Source organism: Anabrus simplex, chromosome 1 (genome assembly GCF_040414725.1).
Source record: "Anabrus simplex isolate iqAnaSimp1 chromosome 1, ASM4041472v1, whole genome shotgun sequence".
Classification (NCBI taxonomy): domain Eukaryota; kingdom Metazoa; phylum Arthropoda; class Insecta; order Orthoptera; family Tettigoniidae; genus Anabrus; species Anabrus simplex.
Genome location: NC_090265.1, coordinates 1,168,436,363 through 1,168,449,420, shown reverse-complemented (window position 1 = coordinate 1,168,449,420; position 13,058 = coordinate 1,168,436,363). Strand labels below are relative to the sequence as shown.

The 13,058-nt window shown below is 40.0% G+C and overlaps 1 protein-coding gene across 5 annotated transcripts in view; it reads left to right on the top strand.

The window, feature by feature from the left end:
• The window catches only part of LOC136858147 (cytochrome P450 4c3), a 244,644-nt gene that overhangs the window by 52,136 nt on the left and 179,450 nt on the right, over window positions 1-13,058 (top strand). For all 5 annotated transcript variants that reach the window (XM_067137475.2, XM_068225432.1, XM_067137473.2 and 2 more), the window contains one exon: window positions 8,640-8,730. In XM_067137475.2, the coding sequence (XP_066993576.2) occupies window positions 8,640-8,730 (91 nt within the window). The remainder of the gene's footprint in view (window positions 1-8,639; window positions 8,731-13,058) is intronic.

Sequence of the window (13,058 nt, the reverse complement as noted above, 5' to 3'; positions counted from 1 at the left end):
GAGATGACTATATCGGCTACTTTCAGCTAGTCTATTACCCTGTTAAGCCGGGCGTTCCCAGCATCCGCAAGATGCAGAATTTTCTATCCCTATCTTCCGTATGGTTTAATAGTTCAGGAACACTCCTCACTACCTGTTAATCAGTTAATAATCTGACCTGCGCTTTGTTCAGAAACAGCGTGGATTTATACAGTTCTTTGTTCTCCTACAGAAATTCTGCGTACTATCAAGTAGTTGTTGCTATACAAAACCCTACTTCATATTTCACGAAGTCTTAGTCTACTCTGCAACCGAGATCCTAAGTACATCTCATTACCGTAATCTTCTGTTGCCTATCACAAATTATAAGCGAAAAGACTGAAAGATTTCACTCCCGCTTTGTTCACACAGTATACAATGGAGCGGTAATTCGATAGCGGACCGGCCGTCGTTTCCCGTCGAAAGCTCCTCAACGAATGCTGAAGCTCCCTGGAAGTGCCAAAAACTTATACTGGCCCCGGCGGTAGGGGCGGCAAATGAGTTCATTCCCCCACTCTTATTTCGACTGCTCCTGGATAAACCAGCCTGTCGAAATTAGCAATACGCTAGACTGTGTGACTTGGTTATGCACAAGTACGCTATGATATGCGGAGTTGAATATGTTCGGCGGATCTGCAGTAATTAATTAATCAGCTTGGAGGGGAAGTAGGGAGTCCCCGAAGGCATCTGGTTTTTCACTAGGCGTACGTACGCTAACGGAGTTATATAAGTTGTTTACCAACGCCTTTCGCTTGGAGAGTATTTTCTATCAGAACTCCTGACTTTATAATTCCACCAAAATTCAGCACACTGCTCTGACGGGTGCAGTTTTGTTAATCAAGCCTTATTTACGCCGAAAACTGCATTAAATTTAGCCCGATCGCTTTGGCATCGCTGTACGCTGGCATTTGTTTTCCAATATGGAGTCGCTAAATAGTGTTCTTCTCCTGCTTCTTCTATGACGTGTGCCTAGTTCGGGGATTCTTTAAGCCACCCAGTGGGCGGGTGAGGCGCCTCTCTGGCGGGCGTCTTATTGCACAACCTGATGATACTCCCAACATCCACACAAAGAGAGCTTGCTGCCTGCTTCCTTACCAAGCATATCACTTGAAATAAATACTAATTGTGCCGATACGGTCACAGTATTGGGCGGGTAATTTCATTCACGAAATACATTACCACTAATGTCTCCTGAAGAGAGTGGTTCTCTGTCTAATTCAGAAAAAACTGCCGCTATCAATTCATCATCGTGCGATAGATTTTCCATTTCAGTATCCTATTAAGCTTTCGTATTACGTACAAAAACATTCCTGTAATGAACCAAATATTCGCACTATTTACAGCTATGTACAAATCACGAATACTTTCACTAATCATAAACTTTCGTCTCTCAGATGACAGTCATATCGCAGTGAACAAACAGCTGGACCTTTATGCTTGAAACCAAGTTCAGTACTGATTGTTGATAGCTGGGGAAGAATAGATGGAGGGGGAAGGCACAGTTCATTAGCGTCTGGAAATTCCCGCGGAAACTACAGAAGTGCGTAGTCTGGGAGACGAAAGTTTATGATTCTAGGGTTAACCCTACACAGGCAGGAGCATTTTATGTCTGTACATGGACCAAAAATATGGCAAATTATAACTCACCCAGAATTATCAAACACTAGATATAAACATGCATATATATTATTAATTACTTACGTTGAATATTGGATGTACTCTTATCGCAGAGGTCCATAGGATATTACTGATTTTTTTGTGACAACAGGTTAGTGCAAAAAAAGGCATAAGAGTCATTCCACAAATAAGTTTCATGCCAATCAAAGCTCTTATATCAGATAGTACTGGAGATGACCAGTCTTTGGTTCTACATCTTCTAGTTTGAGGTGTTGCCTGTTGTTTCCATTTATTTTCCTGAATTATTTTTTGCAGGTGAATTATATCAGAAGTTTGGTATCAAAAAATAGTGAAAACTGCTCAGTATGATCGACCGCTTTGTCAAAATATGAATGTAAATTTGCTCCTCGATTAATGTTGTATATCAGAATGGTATTTGAAGGTCCTGTGTCCAAGTTACTCATGTCGTTGCTTTTGTCATCTGTTTTGTTCTCTGGGGTACTTGAGTCGCTATTGCACTGAGAAGACTCACTACTTAAATTTCCATCTTTGGACACTTCAAATGAAATATCACTTTCATCTATGTGCGTAGAGTCCAAAATTGAGGCAATCTATTGCTCACTGACTCTTTTCTTATTAACCATGTCACAAAATAGCTACTCGGTATATAAATCACAAAAAGCCAGTCTCAAAACTCGTGATACATGCTCATTTGAACACGATAGCTTTTCACAGCTTGTAAAAAGCTAGCAGGGAGATAACCTGACTCTATTAGAGGATTCCTCCATCAGCCAGGCTATGTGTAATTTACTGCCATCTGTTGAGGTTTTTGATTACTACGTGTGCCGGTGATGCTGGATCTCTGACCATTTAATATATTAAGCTCTACTCGCGGGTGACATGTTGTGAGATTTAATAAGTTAAATTCCGCCCTCTACGAGTTAATGATAATAAATCCTAAATACCCTCATAACCACATGAAGAGATCTGTAATCTTTATTTACATCCTTGTTAATTTGATTACCCCAATGAAGATCTTTCCTCCGTTAACACCTACGTACTTACTGTAACCCCTGTGAGGTACTTCTACCCCATCAACACAGTGTTTAAAAATGAGAGGACTTTTCCTCTCAGTGAAACTTACAACCTGACTTTTCATCCCATTTTCAGTTGCCAGGCATGTGGGCCATTCAGATGTCACAGTGACCCGATGTTGGACTCAATGGGTACATGACGGCACCCAGTCACATTGTGGGGGGTTTGGATCAACCAAGAAACATCACCTGGAGAGAGGGCCGGCTTAACTTCAGCACCCGCCATCCGCGAACATGTTCTGGAGACTCTACAGCATTCTGAGAGTTCCCGCACAATGTCTCAATGACTCGCATCCGCTGCATTGGGGTCCTACCACCCCCTGCATTGGTTGCCATTAACACCAGAACACCAACGCCTGCATTTGGAGTGGTGCCTTGTCTGGGAGGCATAGGCAGAAGAAGACTGGCGTTGCATCATGTTCAGTGATGAGTTCCACTTTTCCATAACCTCCAATGACCATGGTGTGCGGATTTGGCAGATCCTGCCCATATTATGGAAAGACACACAGACGTAATCCCTATCATGGTGTGGGTAGACATAGGATATGCATTCATCTCACCTCTAATAGTGCTGCGGCAGACTTTGACAGTACAGGAATACGTTTAAAGATAAAAATTTCATATTCTGTATTGAAATACCATCCATCTAATATCTTGTTACTGAAATGTATCACAATGAAATTGAAATAATAAATAAGGTAGTTCAACCTATTCAGTACAAATAAATATGAAATGTAGTGTTACATTCCTATTTAATTATAAGCGGAAGCGGTACCGGTTTTGACCCCAATCCGGGTCATCATCAGCCGAATAAAAAGCCAAAAAAATATGCATAGGTAAGAAAGAAATTAAAGATCAAGTCCCCACAAAAACAGTTAAAGAGGCAATATAAAACAACGGGGATAGGCACTGTAAAATTCAGAAGAATTAGAAGGTAAGTCACTTAAGAGAAGCAAGGTGCAATCTTCTGAACAGCAGCATAGTACACACAAATTTCGGCTTTGTCTCATAATGTTTACGAGAAGCTGAGAACAGTTAAATGAGCCAGCTTGCATACACTATCAGGCACAAAGTCACAACACAATCCAACAAATGTGAAGATCCAAAATCGTGCAGAAGCCGAAGACGAGTAGATCAAGTTAAGTAAATTGCCAGCTCCCAAAAATCAGTGTGACATATTCAACGTCAGGCACTGTGCTTTCAAACGCCGACTGAACTTGATGAATAGCTTAATGATCCAGTATTTGCTTCGGTCACAAAAATGTACATATAATACAATTCAATATGATTGAAATATGTAGCTAGGATCTTGTAGATTTTTTAGAACAGTTGACGTAAAAAACAATTGTGAAGAGAAAAATGGTAAAAAACGCAATACCGGAAACAAATGGAAAACGTATATGCTATTTCTTGAAGTTAAAAATTCAGGTCGTAATTGAAGTAGTCAAAGTCAGCGCAAGGCATGAGTTTAAATTTGAATGTGAAGACCCAAAATGCAGGTGGCAATATAGTATATTAGTATACAGTCCAATTCAGAAAGTAGGGTATTTTTTTTTTTAGAGGAGAGGTGAAAAGGAAGATAAGATAAGTTAATAAAGGAAGAGGATTAGTAGATAAGAGACGATTAAAAGGATTTGAAGTTAAAAGATGATGGGAAAGATAGGGAAATAAATGAGGGGTAGTTTAGGGTGGGTTAGGAGGGTGGGTTACTGGAGGTAGAAAATGTGGGTAGGAACTTTGTAAGGCATGGAAAATTGAATTCAGGTTTGGAAATTAAGAATTTTTGAGAAGAAGAATTAGGAAGTTAAATAGGATATTGGGTTTTTCAGAAATGTCGTTTAAATTGAAATTAGGGTTGAAGTATTGGTCAAGGTGAATAAAACAATTTTCAGTAGTGTTTAGGAGGGGGCCTTTGTTAACGATTTTAAGTATTTTTATATCTTTTTCAATATTAGTGAAATTATGCTTGGAGTCTTGTATGTGTTGTCCTATAACAGAGAATCTGTTGTATTTAATGGCGTTGATAATTTCGGAGTATCTGATGTTGAAGTTGCGGCCAGTTTGTCCAATGTATAAGGAGCTGCAGTTGTTACATTTGAAACTGTATACTCCAGATTTAGAAAAAGCATGTTGTGTTTTTTAAGAACATTAGTTATTTTATAAGCATCTTGAGTGAAAGTGAAAGTAGAAAATGCAGTGGGTTAGGTTTTGTCTTTTGATAATGTAGTTTTAGGATGGTGTTTAAATTTGTTATGATACGGTTTATGAAAGAGTTGTTAAAGCCATTATATTTAGCAATATGATGGATGGTGTTCAATTCGTTATTTAAATCTTTTTTAGACATAGGGGTGTTGAAGACATGAAAAATTAGGCTGTTATAAGTAGTATGTTTATGTGCTTGAGGGTGTGAAGAATCTTGCTGTATTGTGGATACTGTTTGGGTTGGTTTTCTGAAAATTTTGTAAGTTAAAGAAGAAGGATGTCTAGTTATAGTTTAGTCTAGAAAATTAAGAGTTTTGTTGTGTTCTGATTCAAGGGTGAATTTAATGTTAGAGTCAATGTTGTTTAGAAGAAGTGTAGAGGCTGCGTTGGTTGATTCTTCATTTAAGATTACTAATGTGTCATCAACATATCTGGCCCAAAAGAGAATATTAGAGAAATTATTATTATTATTATTATTATTATTATTATTATTATTATTATTATTATTATTATTATTATTATTATTCATTTTTGTGTTTTCTAAGAAGTCGAGGTATATTTCAGCTAGAATGCCTGAAGCTAGTGAGCCCATAGCTAAACCATCTTGTTGGTAAGTGGTGTTATCAAAGGTGAAATAATTATTGTTGAGAACCAATTTTAAGATAGACATGAAGTCTTGAATTTCTAGTTTACTCAGATTACTGAATTTTTTTTACATTCTGTGTCTGCACGTCTTAACCCTTATGGCACAGCACCCTGGGACAGTGTTCCAACAAGATAATGCATGTCCACACTCAGCACGTATGTCTATGGACTGCCTAGAGCACGTTGAGGTCCTCCTGTGGCCAGCAAGATTTCCGGACCTCTCCATCATTGAACAAGTGTGGGATGATATTAGGAGGGGACTTCGTCCCAGTACCAACCTGTGGGACCTAGAGGGATAGCTGTAATAACTGTGGACAAACTTGCCTCAGGAGTGGATCCAAAGGCTGTTTGACACCATTCCAAACCGCATAAGGGCATGCAATGCAGCCAGAGGGAGTGTGACACCCTACTAACCTAGCGCCAACATTCCACCTGTAATTGCCATTGGCTTTGTCTCTTTCATCCTATATTGTAATTAGTTCAATAAAGGCACATGGTCTTTCAGCATATGTAGTTTCATTCACTTTCAAACACTCCTTCTGGGTGCTTAACTTTTTTGTCAGACAATGTATAATGCAACTAGTGTTGGAGCAAGTACACACCCTTGTTTTAGTCCATGAGTAATAGGAAATTCAACTGAGATCCTATTCTGATGGCAAGCCTGTCCAGTCATGCCATCATGGAGGGCCTGAACCAGATCAACAAAAAGCTGAGGACATCCAAAATGTTTCAGTACCATCACATAGCAGGTCTTGGAACAGAGTCAGATGCCTTTTCCAGGTCATAAGAGACAAAAAAGAGAGAGGATTCTGTTGCTCTCTGCATTTTTCCTGAAGTTACCTTGCACAGAAGATCAGATCAGTTGTGCCTCTGGAAGTTAGAAACCCACACTTCGACTCTGGGAGGACTGTCTCAGAGATAATCTAGAGGCAGTTAAGCAGAATACTTGCAAGAATTTTACCTACAACAGATAGTAGTGATATACCATGATAGTTGCCGCAAACACTGTGATCACCTTGCTTGAAGATTGTGATGATAGTGGCATTGTTTAGTTCACTGGGTACTTCTCTGACTTCCTAAATTTTGAGGATGAGAATGAAAATTCTCGTTTTGAGGGATTGACTACCACCTTGAATTAACTCCAGAGGGATCTTATCTGGGCCAGGTGCATTTCTGGGCTTGAGATGATTGAGAGCTGCACTGAATTTTTGGTAAGTCAGTGGAACTGCCATCCATGGTTGTTCGGGCTGTTGAGACACATCACGAAGAAATTTTCATCAGGAGTGGACGATTTAGAAGGGTGGAAAAATGCTCCTTCCAATGCTCCAGGATTTCATGGCTGTCAGTAAGAGTGGTAGAGTTGTCAGCATTTTTCAGTGTACCTGTTAAAGAGCAAGGTGGACCGTTCAGCTCTTGTATTCTGGCATAAACGTTCCTCAGGTACTTTGCATCAGATAATTCCTGAAGTTCCCAAGCTTTCTGTTGCCACCAGGTATTCTTAATTTCCCTTATCTTTGACACGTTCTTTTGAGTTCTAAAAAATGTGCTTTCTTTGTGTTGGATGATGGATCTTGAAGATAGGATAGATAGGCTTCCCTTTTTGCATTAACCCTGACAGTAACACCATACGTTTTTCTGACGTGTTGTGTGAATGAATGCCATCTATTCCTCTTAAGGAGGGGAGAGTTATCCCCTCCACCACCTCTATTCCTTGTCCATTCCATCTGGTAACTTTAATGTAACTTTAAATAGTAGGCTTTGAGTGACACGTCTTCGAAACGTGTGGTGTAACTAAAGCGATATTTATAGACGTATTACTGTCAGGGTTAATGAGACACAAAATTTGATCATTGTTGTCGTCAAATCAGTCTTGTCTCTTCTGCTTTACAGAACTAATGGTTTCCTTGGCTGACTTCATGATTATTTCTGCAAAGTGGCCTAATTTTGTTGAACATCATTTGTGTTAACTGGATTGACTGTTAGCTGTACATTGATCATATTCTGAAATTCTGTTGCAAAGGATTCATCCTGAAGTTTAAAAGTGTTTAACTTTCTTCTGGTCAAGATTTGGAGATGCCTAGGTGGTTTAGGACATATGGAGATCCTGAGTTGACAAACAAGGAGTTTGTGATCAGCCCAACAATTATCAATATTTCTTGCTGTTCTGGTAATAAGTACTGTATGTCCTTCTTATCACAAGGCCGTGTAATGACATAATCAAGTTTGTGTCAATACTTGGATCGAGGATGAATCCGCGTGATCTTGAAGTGGTTACGCAGTCGAAACTGAGTGTTAGTGATGAAGAGTTCATGTTCTGCACATAGACCGAAAAGCAATAGTCCATCTTTATTGAATGAAAAAATAAAAACCTACAACCTGTTTTCTAATCATTGACCAAGTCAGGGATGTAATGAATGATGTATATATAGGCTATTAGTACGGTGGGGTCGCCACTCCTAAAGTGTCCATCTTTATTATTATACGTAAATTTCAGTATTTTACCAGTACTTGTAACCTACTTGGACATTATACTCATACTTGCCTATTGCTGACTGAGCCTTTGTTAAGTCCCCACACTAAAACTTTGAAATGTAGCATTACAAATACTTGTAGGAAATAAAATGTCTAGGATAGATCACAAATAAATAGGAAATTAATCACATTCATTAGACCTGGATATTTTAAAGAAAATTTACCAGAAAATTATATAATTTGACAGTTCACATGTAAGGTTATCAAGGATTTTTCACCTAGTTTTGAATAGGCCTATGTGCTATCATATAATTCTCCCAAGAACTAGTTTAACCAGCTTCATAGAACATGTTTCAGGATCCCCTCAGCTCACAACAGGATTAATATCCAAGGTAATTTCTGGGTGAGGGAAGAAATGCATGGAGATGAACAGTCTACTCCCAAAATGAAAGTCTCATTTGTATTCCACCAAAGGCTGACTGCTAATCATAGCTTTATTCACTATAAATGCTTTACTTTAAAAGTGTATGCTTTGTTTGTTGGCATTAAAAAAAGGAGGATTTCAATTAATAGAATTGAATATATTTGTAGGCTATACTTACCGGCACCCAGAACATCTCCAAGGCTTCTGACTATCGTCTTCTGAGTTGTTGGCTACGGGATGGCCTGCTTCTTAGCACAGGTAATTTACTTATCTTTGTGAAGGTATAGCGATGTGGCCACCATCCCTTGCAATGATTTTTACAGTTGAAAAACTTGGCATTTTTAATATTTAAATCAACTCATGCAGAACTGAGATGAAGTTAACTCAAAATGGGTTAGTTGCACTATAATAGTACTTGGCCTTCAGAGAATTTGTAAGAGGAGTAGTTTATAAACTTGAAACAGTAGTAAGTAGCATTTAATGTTGTGGAACAATTTCATGACTAAAAGGGTACGCCTATTTATTGAAGTAATTTGGAAACTGAAGCTGATTCATGTTTTTCTTCTTCTTATTCGTCTTCTTCTTCTTCTTTCCTTTTTTATAATTGTTTGGGTCATATCAAAGATGAATTAAGCTCATTTTTTGGGATGGGTGCCTTTTCTGATGCCAAATCTATGTGGAGGAATATATTCACAATTACATGTTTCTGTGGCATTTGGTAAGTGATGCATTATATGTAAATGAAGGTGTGTGTTAAGACAAATACAAACACCCAGTCCTCAAGCAAAATGAATAAATGAGACACAGATAAAATCCCCAGCCCTGCATGGAAATGAACCCAGGTCCTTCTGAATTGAAGGCCATTATGCCAAGCTTTCAGCCAAGGAACTGGACTGAAGTTTATTTATGCTCTATGGTTTTTATTTTCAACTAATTCACAGGTTACATCTAATGTCACAGTTCACAGCAAAATACATCAAGTAATTTATAAGAGTACAGTAAACATTTTGAACTTGTCTTATGTGTGATAATACTATGAACTATATATGACTTAATTTGCTTATTTATCTACAAAATGTTCCACAAGTAGCATGGAGTTCTGTGGATACTAAGTAGATAATCTTAAGAATAAACTAGATTGGTTATAGACCTAACTCAGGGGCATCGTTATTATTCCTCAGATTATGATGATGCCATGATATATTGGGTTGGACCATACCAACTGCAATGAAACTTATTAAGATGATCAATTAAGACACCATAAACTTGTTAGTAATAGGCTTTCTGCTATAAAGTAGCATTTACAAACTTTAAAAAATTGTAAATTTTTGCTGTAGTTTTAAGTGAAATATGCTGCATCGAAGATATCAATTAAGACATTAGAATATCGGTTACATGCATGCTGTTGCTGCATAGGCTGTTTGAAACATGACAAAATGAGTTATTGTGAACAGGAATCCAGCAGTTTTCTCATTTTAAATAAAGTTTTTAATATAGCTTGCACGTTTGTATTTAGATGACCAAGATTTCATACTAGGTTTACATAATATTTTAGCTCTATTATATAATAATACAATAGTATTAAAACCCTTATATTTTACATATTCCTTTACCGTACACATTAGTAAGTTTTGTCTGGCTCTGTGGCTAACTGGTTATTTTACTGGCCTTTGGTCAGGGGGTGTCAGATTCAATTTCTGGCTAGGTCGGTAATTCTAAACTCCATTGGTTAATTCACCTGGCTTGTGTAGAAACAACAGGATAACTACAGAAAGAGGAGACAAGGGAAAATATGAAAACACTAAAAGATAAGTACAATCTTTACATCTTCATACAGTATTGTTTGCAGATAGATATGCTCTCTTTTCATCAGTCCCCTTCTTCACCTTCCATTTCTCCTCAATCCCTGACAAGCTTGTTTCTACTTCCCAGCTTCATTAAGAGGGTGAGAAAAATGACTCGTTGAGGGGGGACACCTTTGCAGATCTAGTCTTGATGTGGGAAGTGTAGGATATGGAGAAAGCCAGATAAAAGTAGGAAATGCGGAGAGGCGAATAGATAAAGATGAATAAGAAACAAACCAACAAACAAAAAGACAAACCCCATGACACTACAGCCCTGATGGACCTTGGCCTCCTAAGTGACTGCTGCTCAGCCCAAGAGCCTGGGGATTATGAGGTAACTTGTGGTGAGAGTGATGAATCTTTTCAACTGTTATTCTTGTTTTTTAGACTGGACTGAGTGGACCTTGAGCCAGCCTTCAGATCCAGGTAAAAATCCCTAACCTGACCAGTAATCAAACCTGCAACCTGCTGTTAAGAGGCAGGTCCATTATCCCTAGACTAGGAGTATGTTATTCAGCCTGAGCAGGGGTTGCTGGGGTTACTTTGTTTTGTATGTTGAGGAGAAGAGGGAGTAGAGCAGCACCTCACTTGACAGGCTTAGTGGCTCAGACGGTTAAGGTGCTGACTTTCTGAGCCTAAGTTTGCAGGTTCGATCCTGGCTTAGTCCGGTGGTATTTGAAGGTGCTAAAATATGTCAGCCTTGTGTTGGTAGCTTTACTAGTATATAAAACAACTCTTGTAGGAAAAAATTCTGGCACTTTGGCATCTCCAAAAAATGTTAAAAATAAAGATGTAGTTAGTGGAGCACAAAACCAATAACATTATTAGCACCTCACTTTAGACAATTTCTGTTTCAGAAAAGTTGAAATTTTTTTACTATTTACTATACTCAACTTGGAGTAGTAATATTAGTTCTTGGCAGCCTTCAATGAGCTAATTTTTGCTTCCCAGCTTCATTACGAGGGTGAGCATCAACATTTATAGAGGGAGCCATCTGCACATATTTCTAATTATATTCTCATGCCCATCATATTGAAAGCAGGGATTCTTTTCCTTCAAAAGACATTTTTTAATCTACAATAATATTTTCTATGTAGGTTTTAAATATGGTATTGAAATGAAGTAATTCTTTGTTATTTGTACACTGACTGACAGTGACAATGCAACACCAAGGAGGAGTGGTTCGAAAGGGATGAAAGTTGGGGAAAAAACAGAGACGGCACGGATGAATAATTGATGTTTATTTCAAACCGATATGCAGGTTACACAATGCGCACGGCATCGACTCAGTAGGATGTAGGACCACCGTGAGCGGCGATGCACGCAGAAACACGTCGAGGTACAGAGTCAATAAGAGTGCGGATGGTGTCCTGAGGGATGGTTCTCCATTCTCTGTCAACCATTTGCCACAGTTGGTCGTCCGTACGAGGCTGGGGCAGAGTTTGCAAACGGCGTCCAATGAGATCCCACACGTGTTCGATTGGTGAGAGATCCGGAGAGTACGCTGGCCACGGAAGCATCTGTACACCTCGTAGAGCCTGTTGGGAGATGCGAGCAGTGTGTGGGCGGGCATTATCCTGCTGAAACAGAGCATTGGGCAGCCCCTGAAGGTACGGGAGTGCCACCGGCCGCAGCACATGCTGCACGTAGCGGTGGGCATTTAACATGCCTTGAATACGCACTAGAGGTGACGTGGAATCATACGCAATAGCGCCCCAAACCATGATGCCGCGTTGTCTAGCGGTAGGGCGCTCCACAGTTACTGCCGGATTTGACCTTTCTCCATGCCGACGCCACACTCGTCTGCGGTGACTATCACTGACAGAACAGAAGCGTGACTCATCGGAGAACACGACGTTCCGCTATTCCCTCATCCAAGTCGCTCTAGCCCGGCACCATGCCAGGCGTGCACGTCTATGCTGTGGAGTCAATGGTAGTCTTGTGAGCGGACGCCGGGGCCGGGAGTGCAGGCCTCCTTCAACCAATCAACGGGAAATTGTTCTGGTCGATATTGGAACAGCCAGGGTGTCTTGCACATGCTGAAGAATGGCGGTTGACGTGGCGTGCGGCGTGCGGGGCTGCCACCGCTTGGCGGCGGATGCGCCGATCCTCGCGTGCTGACGTCACTCGGGCTGCGCCTGGACCCCTCGGACGTGCCACATGTCCCTGCGCCAACCATCTTCGCCACAGGCGCTGCACCGTAGACACATCCCTATGGGTATCGGCTGCGATTTGACGAAGCGACCAACCTGCCCTTCTCAGCCCGATCACCATACCCCTCGTAAAGTCATCTGTCTGCTGGAAATGCCTCCGTTGATGGCGGCCTGGTATTCTTAGCTATACACGTGTCCTGTGGCACATTACAACACGTTCTACAATGACTGTCGGCTGAGAAATCACGGTACGAAGTGGGCCATTCGCCAACGCCGTGTCCCATTTATCGTTCGCTACGTGCGCAGCACAGCGGCGCATTTCACATCATGAGCATACCTCAGTGACGTCAATCTACCCTGCAATTGGCATAAAGTTCTGACCACTCCTTCTTGGTGTTGCATTTGCTCTGTCAGTCAGTGTATTTACCAGAAATATCCCATGATATATCTTTTTAAAATCCTTGGTTTTTCTTCTTATTTAGGGCACCTATGAGATGCTTTCCATTCTGCAGAGATAATGTCATTGAATCATATGGTGAAAATAGAGTAAATTACATAATGTACCTGTCCTGGACATCGACAGATTACC